General features: G+C 49.2%; 1 protein-coding gene across 1 annotated transcript; it reads right to left on the bottom strand.

Annotated features, from left to right (window-relative positions):
• Positions 1-934: 934 nt before the first annotated feature.
• Positions 935-8,534, bottom strand: chst6 (carbohydrate sulfotransferase 6). The gene is made up of 4 exons (XM_035395484.1): positions 8,396-8,534; positions 4,541-4,603; positions 4,357-4,389; positions 935-2,167 (listed from the first exon to the last, which is right to left on the bottom strand). Exon 4 carries the CDS (start codon positions 2,164-2,166, stop codon positions 958-960), a length of 1,209 nt encoding a protein of 402 aa, XP_035251375.1. The 5' UTR covers position 2,167; positions 4,357-4,389; positions 4,541-4,603; positions 8,396-8,534; the 3' UTR covers positions 935-957.
• Positions 8,535-13,568: the final 5,034 nt, after the last annotated feature.

Raw genomic sequence — 13,568 nt, forward strand, 5'->3', positions numbered from 1 at the left:
CTTTCCATATTGGTATCACTGTCAATATGGGAAGACAGTGTAACCACATTGACACATGTAATTACAACACATGCACACAAACACACACACACGCACATACATGTATTTACTCAGGGCTGTGAGCTCAGGGCGTGTCAGAGAGGAGGGGGAGGGGATCAGTGAAAGACCAATTGCTTTGATGGTAAGTTTTTAGGGGGCGGGGCAGAAGAGGTGGGGAGTGGGTGTGTCCAGAGGTTCCACAGTGACATATAGAGCTGTTGTGAAATTAACCCAGCACCAGCCCCGCCCACTTCCCCTCACTCTACACCCTCTATAAATAGACCAGGACACAAATCCACCGCAGGACCCCCCCTCCCCCCCCCACTCTTAACCTCCCCCGTGTCCCTGTAAACGAGGCCGGACACGCCTCCTTCCTAATGATCAAATCCCTCTAGTCATCACCCACTCTCATCCTAATGATTAAATGTTTTATTACTGCCACGCCCCTTCGCCCCTGACCCCCCCCCCCCCCCCCCCCCCCCAGAGACAGGTATGACATCACAGATACACTGTGTCCCGTTGATAGAGTATTTGGTTGCCTTGGAAACTCATTGGACGTGACACCAGTGCAGAGTAGGCTGCACTGCAGTTTGCTACTCACGCCTTCTCCACCAGGGGGCCCCACATCCTACCAGCAGCACCCAGGAGGATCACAAAGGGCAGGAGACATTCTACCGTAGGGTGTCACACAACCACACACAGACACACACACACACACACACACAACCACACACACACACACACACACAGATCGAGTCAGACCGCATGCAGGTGGCACGCAGCGTTCTTCACGGACGCCACAGAAAGAACGAAAATTCAAGTTCGGCAAAATACCCCGTCACCCCCTCTCTCTCCCCCCACTCACACAACCCCCTCTCCCCACCCCCACCCCCACCCAATCCCCCCCCCCCAACCCTTTCACTCCCCGGGGGGCGGGGGCGGGGGGCCGGTTTTGGGTGGGAGCCAGCTGAAGCGGTAGCCCTGCCGGGGCAGCAGCAGGTCCAGGTCCAGCTGCCTCTGCTCCTCCTCGCTCTCCACGGGCCGGTAGCCCAGGACGTCCATGGCGCCGCGGCAGAGCTCCTGGATGCGCCGCACCTTGGCGTGGGGCAGGGCGGAGCGCCAGGCCTGCGACACGTCGGCGGCGTTGCGCTCGGTGATCTGGAAGGCCTCCTTGCGCGTGCCCTTGCCCTTGCCGTGCGTCACGCGGTAGATCCAGTCGCGCAGGCGCTCGCTCATGCGCAGCCCGGCGAAGTCGTAGACGGCGCGGATCTCGGCCAGCGGGTCGCGCACCACGTCCTCGTAGCGCACCAGCCGGTAGCGGCCGCGCAGGAAGTCGGGCGGCTTGAGCGCCGCCGTCTCGTGGATGCGCACGTGGCTCCGGCACACCTCCTGCAGCACGCGGTACTGCGGGTCGGCCAGCGCCGCGTCGCCGCGCTCCAGCACCAGCGCGTTGTCCCGCGTCAGCGCCTTGGCCGACTGGTCGCGGGAGCGCGCCACCGCCCGCGGGTCCCGCACCAGGTGCACCACGCGCACGTCCAGCGCCGGGTCGCGCAGCAGCGGGTAGAGGGGCTCCAGGTCGAAGAAGCGCACCTCCTTCAGCACCACGTGCGAGTAGCTGCGGCAGGCGCGCTCGGCCCCGCCCAGGCCGCGCGCGTCGCAGCGCCGCTTGCACTCCGTCTCGTTGCTGAAGGCGTCGCGCGGCGTGAGCGGGCAGGCGGGCGGCGAGCAGAGGGCGCGGCTGTGGCTCCACATGAACAGGTGCGACACGTTGCGCTGCGCCGGCGTGTAGGACTCCAGCACCGACAGGTCGCACTGGAAGACGCTGCGCACCAGGTCGCGCACCGCCATGCGCAGCGCCCAGGCGCCGGGCTGCCGCAGCGTGGTCCACACGTGCCAGCCCGGCTCCATCAGGTAGAAGACGTCCGGGTGCTGGCTGAACACCTGGCCCAGGAAGGAGGAGCCCGAGCGCCACGACGACAGGAGCAGCACGTGCACCTTGCCCTCGGCGGGCGGCGGCTTGGCCGACGGGAGCAGGCGCCCGTACCAGCCAAAGAGGAGCACCACGGTGACGCCCTGCAGCAGCACCAGCGTCACCAGGGCCGGGGCCGTCAACCTGCAGCGGGGCATGCTGGGAAACGGAGGAGAGCGGAACGTCGCCATGACAACACATTCCGTCACATACATTTACAGATGCACGCACATGCATGCATACAATGGCATCGATACACAACGCTCACCAAATTTGTGCATGCTGCAATAAGTTCAGATCCAGTTTTTCACTTTTTTTTCTTTGTTTTTTGGATAATTTTTCCGTCTTTTCTGCACCACTACTCTGCCTGTTTGGCATTTCTAAAATGGCCCATATTGAAAATCAGAGGGAGAGTTGCGGGAGAAATGTTGCTGTATGAATGACCTCTATGTTCGACAGCTTTTAAAATACCAGCAACTCAGCGCCTGTCATACTAACCTTTACCACCAGATGGCATTGCATCAACAAAACAAAGAGGTACTTGTTCTTCGCGAGCCCTGGTCCTAAACTTTAAAAATATTGTTTCGGAACAGAACGTTAAATTGAGAAGCATTTCCATTTTGTTTTGCTTTTTTTCCGTCAAGCCCCAAGGACTGGAAAACAGCACACTAAACATGTCTTGTAGACCCATGAACAAATGCACAACTGAAAATATATTAAGGAATCCTTTTTGTGTATTTGAAAATATACTGCATTTATGTCAGTTATATGAATTACCATATGTATAATTACGGAATCTATATAAATACACACAAAGTCTTTATTCATAATTCAAGTAAATTATGAGCTAACTCTTATACTGGATGCCATGGATGTCAGATCGGGGTCAAATATGTATTTGTTTTGGATTCAAATACTTTTCTACACTTTACTGATCTTGTCTGGTGTATTGAAACCAATGAAATATGCTCAAAAAGTGCAAACCCCGCCTTCTGGTCATACTGGCAGGCTCAATTACACCAGGCAAGATCAATAGAGCACAGAAAAGTATTTGCATCCAAAACAAATATGTATTTGACCCAGGTCTACCATTTATTCATATTTAACACTGTAGTGTGTCTGTTATATGACAATATCAGAATCAGCAGCCATTTTATTCAAGAGAGCTCCCTTTCACCCCGGTCAAAGTGCATACTTGGTTTTCAAATGCTTTAAATGAGGTGAACAATTAAATCATGAGTAGTTGCTGCTAGGTTTTTTGCCAAATCTAATAAGGTTTCAGCAAGCTATGATCTGCATTAACCCACTGGAACATTTTGTACTTTCGGGGGGAACAATAATTCCATACAGTAAAAACATGGATGAGGGCCAAGCTGCAGTGAACAAAGCCCACTCTTCTTGAAAATGTGGTGTGAGGCACCAGCCATTCTATGTAAAACTGAAAAGATTTGGGTTCATTGTGTGTTCTGGTCCTATATTTCAGGTCCTGAAAGGGTTAACACCGAATACAGACAGTGAAAAGCAGTCCACATATATACAGTCGAAGCCAGGACATAAACTAATCTTAAGAGCCTCATATATCAGTGTGTATGTGTTCGTGTGTGTGTGTGTGTGTGTGTGTGTGTGGCAGAGTGTGTGCTTACATGTGAGTTGAGAGCAAGAGATATACGTGCGCACACACACACACACACACGCACACACAAGCGCGCACACACACACACACACACACACTGCCCTCTCGAACGCAACCCCTCACCCAGAGAGAATGTTAAACTTAATGGGCCTCGGTCCCCATAAGGCTCTAAATAAATAAATAAAGGTGTTCTTTGGGGTTGGCGAATAACCAAACCCAAGGTGTGCGCAATGCACAAGGGGGGGGGGGGGGGGGGGGGGGGGGGGGGGGGACACAGCGGATTGCGTTTCATGCCAGTAATGCATTTTGAATGGAAAAACTGAATTGCACTGACAGATAGCGAGACAGACTCCCCAGAGCGCACTGCAGTTAAGCGCGTGGGACGCCCGCGAGCCAAGTCATGAGAAGAGTCCTCTGGCACAGATGCTGACTAACTCATTAACACCACTAAGACAGAGCACACGCCATCTTCATACCAGCAAATGGTAAAGGGACTGCATTTATATAGCGTTTTTATACAATTGATGCCTCTCATTCACCCATTCACATTCACACACACACACACACACACCAATGGTGAAAGGCTGCCATGCAAGATACCAAACAGCTCATTGGGAGCAATTAGGGGTTAGGTGTCTTGCTCAGAGACACTTCGACACGCCCAGGGCGGGGGATCGAACCGACAACCCTCTGACTGCCAGACAACTGCTCTTACCTCCTGAGCTATGTCGCCCCCAGCAAGTTCCCTCTGGGGGAAAAAAAAAAAACAATTAAGCTCTTTGTAATTACAATTAATCTCAGAGAAACCAAATTATGAAACCAATCAGAACATCTTATCTGTCATCTCAGAATGATGCAGCCATAACACAAAACAAACAGACTGTACACAAGCGGAGTACCTCTACTGTCCGTCGCGAAGCAGAGACAGATCCTCAGCCACTACCGGCTCTGGGCACACAATGCTGAAAAAGAATAAGACACAGACAAAAAAATAAAAATAAAGGTTACCAAAAGGACGAATGAGTATGTGCTCACTGAAAGACAGGAGGGTGCGGACAGACGTGCACTTCCTCATTTATTGCACAAAATAAAGGAAAAGTGTGTTTCTTATTCACGATTTCAATGTGAATACTGTTAGGCCCTACTTCCCCAACTCCGGCACAAAATACCTCAGTAGGCCCTAAGCTGAGGGATCATTTCTAAAATTATTTTTCTGTTGATTTATTTTCCTGTGCATTACCCTCCTGAGACCCGGCAGAAAAGAAAATAATTTTTTTTGACATAATGCAAGTGTCCTGGATGACAAAACATGTTGCCATGAAAATGTTTTCAAAAATATCATTTACAGCCCCTACGGGACAAATGTGTGCGTGCGTGCGTGCGTGTGTGGGATACATGTACCCCCCTAAATTAACCCCCTAAGACCCAGCAATTCATATTTGTCCCATAGGGGATGTAAGTCTCTGGTCTTAATCTCAAGAGCCGTTATATTCTACTATGCTGAAACCTACACTACAAGGGGCATTCAATAAAAACAAAATTATATTTTTGAATGTATGTGTATGTGTGCATAGAGAGAGAGAGAGAGAGAGAGAGAAGAGAGAGAGAGAGGAGTGCAGCAGGAGGATTAAAATGGGTACAATGACACAGCGAGTATAGAATGAGCTGCAGATCGTGTCTCTATTTCCCACACAATGGGAAAAAGGAAGAGAAAAGGCTGAAGGCCCTTTCGGAACATTCCAGCAATGTTCCCGCAACGCTCCTGAAACATGACACCGTGGGGCCCGCAGAGGTAATGGAACAGGCCCAAACACCACCTGGCCCACCCCCACCGCCACCCATACCCATACCCCCGGGGCCCCAGCAAACTGCGTGAGCTACGGCACCCTTATACAGAGCTCACAACTTGAGACACACACACACACACACACACATATACACACACGCACACACATCTACGCACGCACACACACACACATATACACACACGCACACACATATACGCACACACACACACACACACACACACATATACACATATACACACACACATACACGCACACATATGTGCACACACACACACATACACATATGTGCACGCACACACACACAAATATGTGCATGCACTCACGCAGATATACGCGCACGCACACACACATATACGCACACACACACACACACGCATACACACACACATATGCACGCACACACGTACACACATACACGCATACACACACACAGATATACATGCACACACACACACACACACGTGCACGCACACACACACACAAATATGTGCACGCACTCACACATACATTAAGACACACACACACACACACACACACACACACATACACATGTACTCTGGGGCACACCCCCTCAAAGAAAATGGGTCTGGATTTTGGCTGACAGTATAATCTATACCATACTGTATACATAAAGGAAACGAATATGGTTTCCATTACTGTTCAAATCTGTTATAAAACATTCTGTCCTCACTGTCGTACAGGGAGTTTAATTCATAAGTATTTACTGTTGCTGGTCTGGTGAAAATGATTAACAGAAGTGTGTGTTTGTGTGTGTGTGTGTGTTAGAGAGAGAGAGAGTGTGTGTGTGAGTGAGTGAGAGTATGCGTGCATGCGTGTGTGTGTGTGTGTGTGTGTGTGCGCGCGCAAGTGGGTAAGCGTGATAGTGTGTGGTTACTCTGCGAGAGGAACACTGGCCGGGTGTTTCCTGGTGCTGTCGCCCTACAGGGCAAATTTCTGAACAGCTGACTCACTGACCAACGGTCATCCCACCCCCCAGAGCACAACCGTTTAAATTAAACACACAGCCTCCATCGCTGTGTACATCCAAGCCTCCATCTGAATGGTAAGTGTAGCCATATAAACAACAGGAGCAAACTGTCCATTTCCCAAATCATCCGGAGGAGGCGTGTTCTGGTTTGGCGGGGGTGGGTTATTAGAAAGTCAGCCAATGGTCGAGGAAGACTGGTGATTAGGGGGGTGATTTGGCCAAATACACCCTGACCATGGCTGAGTTTACACTGGTTCACCTAACCTCAGGGGCATTCTTGTCACCTCAGAGGGGACCAGCCCCTCCCTCTGCCCCTAAACACTTTGTTATTAGGGTCACAAATATGCAGTAGGAAATGTTTACTTTGAGACTGCATGGAAGGGCACGATTGTATGATCGTGATTATGTCAGGGCATGACTCCTCGGCATGACTATGCGTACATTGCGCTATTCATTTCAATGAGTACAGTAGCGCGTGCGTATACATGCGATATGCACAAGCGTAAAATCTTCCACTTGGTCCATAGTGGCTCGTGAGTTAACCGCAGGTAACAGGTCGCGCGCGGGTTTGGGACAGTCAGACGTTTAAAGGTACTTTTCAAGTCTCCGGTGCCCCAGATGTAAACAGAAAAAAATGCCACGCCCACCCAGAGGTATACATGAAGGTGAGAGCAAGTTTCCGTGCGGGCAGTTCTGCCGGTAATGTCTGATTTCAGCGCCCACGCAAATAATTACCGAAGGTCTTGATTTGGAAATTCTGTATTGATTAGGTCATGTGTTCCAACGTATAATCATCGATGCGTCTGAAACATTTAAGTCAACATTCTACTTGGTCTGGACTTGCTTTACGGCTATTATGGCTACTATTTACAGTCATGGAGTCTAAGGTCTGTATATGGGAATCATTTTAAAGGCTGGAGCGCGCACTCATAACTCACAGAGCGCGACGCGTTACGTAAGTCGGGGGGGGGGGGGGGGGGGGGGGGGGCGGTTAAACGGAGTCGGTGAATGAGTGAATGACCATACCCGCAGATTCAAAGCAGCGGCTGAATAACTTTTTGTCCTGTCCATTTGGAATGCGGTGACGTATCACAGACCAAACTTCCTCTCTCTTCCAGGCCTCTCGAAATTAATTAATATTGATCCAACAACACCTTCTAATAATAATAATAATAATAATAATAATAATAATAATAATACATTCACATAAGTTAAATACAACAATTAGTAACCTGTAATAACACAGAGGTAAACCCCCTTGGTTTAATCTCATTTTCAGAAATGCACTTTTTTTAAATAAATCATTTCTACATTCCGATTCGAATTGTAGATTGTTCAGTATACATTGTAATGTGCACGGTGTAGAGTTATATAGGGCAGTTAATTGTGTTATGCAATTTGTACATTTAGATATAATCATGAATGACAGGTGTGCAAGGAGCATAATGGTCTGGGTTATTATTTCTTCTGTGGGTGTATGTTACTCCGATAGGAACGGGGAAAGGTGAGCAGCAATTAAGGCTTCGACCTTAAACTCAAAGGCGGAGGTCCGCAAACAAACTTTCTCTACTCTCTACAGTTAATCTTACCGTAGCTCTTGTTCCACTTAAAATGTGTAGGTATGCCGTGTTTCGTCCCGATGTTGATGGTTAAACGAAAAGAAAACCGTTCAGTGTTGCTTCACGGTCAGAACCTGAAGATGGCACACGGCCCGCTGTCGCCACGCATTGTTCAGTTTAACCACACACATCAGCGCAACATAAACTCCAAATTCATAATTAACCAAAATAGGGAAAACGCCAACAACTGAAAACAACGGTCTACTTACTAGTGCCTGCACGAAAACGTTTGTTTTCCAAACGAACACCAACACGAATTAGGAACCACGCTCGCGAAGTACCTACCGATGCCATTTGTTTTCACCCACCGTTATTAAAAGGAAACGCGGAGAAACTTACCTCTTGGCGTACGTGTTGGGAAAGGACCGTGGCTTTGGACAAACGAAAGAAACTGAGATCAATGTTCCGGAGTTTCAGACGAGTACTCTTGCGGTGCACCTGGTTAACTCCCGGTTTGCAAAAGCACCCAAATCCAGGGGAGAGCTCGTCTGTTCAAAGAATGGCTTTGAGACGTGGCCACGACCTGCCACTGGGTATCTGAGAGAGAGAGAGGGGGAGGGTCGATGGACAGGAGGGTGGCAGAGCAGGAGGAACTGTAAGTTCTGTTTTCTTTTTCTTGTGTGGCTCATACTCCTTATACACCATTTAACACATTGTATTATAACAGACAATACACGCTCCGGTTTTTTTTTTTTTTGCTGCCTTACTCGTCTTTACGCATGGGCTTTTTGATAAGTGAACTTCAAAAGGTACGCTATTACAATTTAATGTCGCTTCCACAAAGTAAGAGTTTGATAGAAAGCAACGATTCGGTGATATCGGTGTGCGTAAAATCATATAAAAAGGAAGAAAGGTGTGTCTTACAATGACTTCCAGCTGTCCTTGATAGCCGTGCTGTAATCATCCAATGGATAGGCTACAATCCAATTTATCATTTAACATTAAAAAAATATATATATAAACAGTGGGACCACGTATGGTGCCCAACTATAAAATCCCCACTAACACTAAATACTGAGCTACCTGAAAAGTAGCACACCTTCCGGAGTACAATGGATTACATGAAATAAAGTTTCGTTTCTCCACCGTATTCCCAGAGGTGCAGTGATCTCAGTTGTTGTCCGGGCGCCAGCTGAACATACACTTGAGAGACAAGTCAGCGTGAAAAGTCAGTCAGCGATTGGTTCATCCTAATCTCCTCTTCGATATCGCAGGTCGAGCAGAGACAACGGAGAGCAAATTAGTACCTGACTATAACTTACATAACCATCAATAAAACAAACGGTTCACCACACCGTTTGTTCCTAACGACTTGGTTCCTGACGTCTGTATGCTTTCTCTCAGGCATTATGGTATGGCAGCAACGACGTTACCAATCCGATCGTTTTCCAAATCTTACACTACATGCAGAGCAATTTATTTGTTACATTTGCTGCAAAAATGTGCATTTTCAGAGTGGACGGTGCGTACCGACACTGGAGTAAAGTCCTGATTTCAGTGCATGTCGTCTGAACCCATGCCACCAACAAAATCAAGAAGCCAGGAAGGTCGGATAACAGATTCAGGGTTGCTACCCTTCCCGGTTTTACCTGGATTCTACTTTTTTTTTTTGAGCGACTGTCCCGGAAAATACATTTTCTCCCTCGGCACATGAATCGTCCCGGTTTTTTTATTTTTATTTTGGTCAACATTTGCTTTTAACTTTTAATGGCATAGTTTCCGAGAAAATCTTATTTAATTTCCCTCTACTGTTTTTTCGTTTTCTTCCTAGTTGTCTTTATACATGCAATGCTGTTGGTTAAAAAAAAAAAACTAAGCAAAGATTTGGGTAAATCAAAGCAAAGATTACCCACGGCTATACTTTTATTTGATTGGAAACCAAACTCCAGTTAGCCGGAGGCTGCAGTGTAAAGTATATGGCATACTGCAATAGTCATATGTCAATTATAAATCTTTTAACAGTCAGAACCATGATTCTAATTGTAAGATAAAGTACAACTGAGTCACCACATAGGACTTCAAAGTTACCTAAATTAACACACCTTTGTACAAGCTGCTGTTGTGTATGTGAAACTGTACTCTTTTGTCTTGACCGGAACAGAGTTAAAGACAGAAATACACAATGCACTGGGAGGAGAAGAAAAAATAGTCCAGTAGGTGAACACACACACAAAATATTATTACAATTAGTAATATACTCTCAACATTTTCACAACAACATACACTCACACACACAGACACACGGACATAGACAAAAGCACGCACTCACGTGCACACACACTCTCACTGTAAGGACCACGCTCAGTGCAAGGTTGCGAACGCTGCGCATCCAGGATTCGTCCCGGGCGCACATCCGCCATGCGCATGCGATGCATGAGCTCGCACAAACGCACACAGTCACACTCCTTTCCCATGATGCTCCGCGGTTCTCGGCGGAGCGGCGCTCGGGGGATGCGCCTGTTCCGCTGCTCACGTGCGCTCGTCGCGTCGGCGACCGTCTCGCGCGCTGGGACAGGAAGCACCGGCGTCTGTTTCCTGTCCCGTAAGCCGCACTTCCTGTGTTTGTTCAGGCTGCAGTCGCGGGTCTGCCAGATGGGTCAGCGGCCCCTCCAGCCTCGCGCTGCCGGGGAGGAGGATGTGACGGCCCCACCTCTCGGCGAGGCTCGCCAGGCAGGTGATGGGGGTGACTGACAGGCCGGAGCTTGGGACAGATGACAGCAAGGGGGCGGGGCTTGTGGATGAGGCACAGCCAGAGGGGAGGAGCTCTGAGCGAGACGCCAAATTAAAGGGGTGGGGCTGGGAAACAGCCGAGCACCGTGACAGAAAAAGGGGGGGAGGGGCTCTGGGCTCTTGCTGGCTTTGGGCAGTGTGGGAGCTGCCAGGCAGTGTGAGGTCAGGGCTTGGGACTGGACCAGGATAGCGAGGACAGGGAGGACTGTGTGCGTGTGCGTGTGTGTGTGTGTGTGTGTGTGTGTGTGAGCGTTTGGACCAGGACAGCAAAATGAGAACAGTGTGTGTGCAGCAGCGGTAGCAGGAATAAAAGCATCTTTGTTACTGGAGCAGCTTGTCTCAGTGTGAGAAGTTACCGGGGATGGTGAGCACGCAAACTCCCTCCACTTCCTCCTCCTCCTCCTCCTCCCCTCATTCACGCTGTTAAAAAAGAGTTCAGTGCCCTCTGTCCGAGTAACTACCAGCTCATTTACGGTTCCTTCAATGCAGGTGCTAATATTTCAGCTGCAGGCCACCAGCCTCTGCTCACTGGTGAGAAATAGGTATGTTAAGGTCAAACCACCCTGGGGCTCATGCAGTAGGCCGGATGTTCTGTCTGTGGAATGGGAAGTTCACTCTAAACAGTCCCTTTGCGTTTTGCAGCGCTCCTCAGTAAACGGGTCCTGGGGCGGGACGTTGGTTTTCAGCGTTGCCCAGGGCAGCGTATTTCCGGAGGTCCGGCTCCGTACCCGGCGGCGGTATGAGGGGTGGGGCTGGTTTCGCGGTCTCGCCGGCTCGGCCGCTGTGCCGGTCCCCTTTCCGCTCCGGAGCGTCCGCGCGGCGGTCCTGCTACTCAGGTGAGGCGGAGCGGGCGGGCGGGAACGGCCAGGTAGGAGCTACGCTCGCCTGCGCCCAATCCTTCACTCATTAACCGGGGGCCGCCGTTTCCGCCGCCCTTCAACTGTCCTTCACAGCCCCCGCGCCCCACACCCTCCCCCCCCCCCCCCCCCAGCCGCGCCCGCTGGTCCTGACACGTCTTATGCCAGGCGGTTACACTGCTAACGGCCGTGACGGACCGGAGGAACATGTAAACGTGTGAATTATCGCACTTGTAAGTCGGGGTCGAAGCGCGTACTGAGTCACGGGGTGAGACATGGTGGTTTTTGCGATTTCCTCTCGATCGGCATCTAATTCAGGCCTTGGAAACGAGGTGCGAGGAAACTTCGAAAGCAAGCACTCTGGTGCAGGAACACATGAAAAACCGGCAGATACAGCGGCCCTCCGGGATCTGAACTGGAGATCCCAGGGCCAGAGGAAATGGCATGAAGACAAATGCAAACTGACTATGCGAAGTAAAACTGAATAAACGTCTGTATTCGCAGAGCACAATTCATTCATTGATTAGTTCACAACCTTGAGCCCCTTATGTCTGTTAAACACATTTTGTGTTGGGTGTGTGGGTGGCATTCTCACCCAAAGCATGCTGGGGTAGGCTCCAGAACTTTCTGCCTTCCACCTCCCTGACCAGGAATGAGCGGCTATAGATAATGTATGGATGGATATTCGAGTTTGGAAAGTAAACTGCAATAACGCTCATTTTATACAGCTGGTGAGTTTTATACAGATACTGGATCTTTTTTTAACCGGCTCTTATACGCGTGGACAAGGCTGTTTATGGGTAACAGTAAGTGTGCAAGTAGTTACAGCCTACGCTGCGGCAGAGCGCCGATGTTTTTGAGCTGCGCAACACGTAGACATGCAGGCCAGAGCTCGCGTAACCTTTAAAGTTTAGGATGTTCTGGACGTGAAGCGTATTAAATGAGAAAAATATGCCCAATATGTTCGGTTATCGTTCCAGGCAGTTTCGTCTGCGATCGCATACGCGCGACAACCCTTATCAGAAGGCAACAGGAAGCATATTAAATGTGAAAAAGAATGTTTAACTCGGTGTTCGGTGAGACGGTACGATAATACCGCACCCATGCGCATGTAAAATAAAACCATGTGTGCTATTGAACTGGGTTGTGACTCTGTTCAACTGGGATTATCTGGGACCCGATAAGGGGCGTGGGAACAGGTTTTGAGCAGGGGGGTGCCGCCAACAGACATGCTAAATCGTGACGTCGCTATTTAAATATTAGTTGCTTTAACTGTATTTGTTAAACTAGCAAACTATGCAAAACACAAATGTACACTATATGACGTTTGCACAAAATGCAATATGTAAGGCTCCTTCACAATACAAACCTCTAGATGTGAATTTAACAGCCAGTTACACAACAATACACCAATCACACCTCTTGCCTCTCAAGTGATTACCACAAACATACATTCACATGTTGTCTGAGTGACTGTCTTTGTTGACACCTGCCACTGGACGTTTCCATACACATTACACAGAAGCCAGGTCAATCCCTACATCACAAAACACTGTCAATCAAGCATTCTGCAAGGAGGCAGTGTAGTGAATTACCAAATGCCTCACCTACACTCATGTTGCTTATAATTCTAACGAAGGGGTCTAATGTTCAGTCTGTCCAGAATGTTGCTGACTGTGCATATGTATGAGAGCCAGGTGTGTTCACCTTCTTTGAGCCGTCAAGTTACGCGCAACTGTGGGGGCGACATAGCTCAGGAGGTAAGAGCGGTTGTCTGGCAGTCGGAGGGTTGCTGGTTCGATCCCCGCCCTGGGTGTGTCGAAGTGTCCCAGAGCAAGACACCTAACCCCTAACTGCTCCGGTGAATGAGAGGCATCAATTGTAAAGCGCTTTGGATAAAAGCGCTATCTAAATGCAGTCCATTT

Source organism: Anguilla anguilla, chromosome 16, assembly GCF_013347855.1.
Source record: "Anguilla anguilla isolate fAngAng1 chromosome 16, fAngAng1.pri, whole genome shotgun sequence".
Classification (NCBI taxonomy): Eukaryota; Metazoa; Chordata; class Actinopteri; order Anguilliformes; family Anguillidae; genus Anguilla; species Anguilla anguilla.

Coding starts and splice junctions, on each gene's coding strand:
- chst6 (XM_035395484.1), bottom strand. CDS start 2,166: ATGCCCCGCTGCAGGTTGACGGCCCCGGCCCTGGTGACGCTGGTGCTG.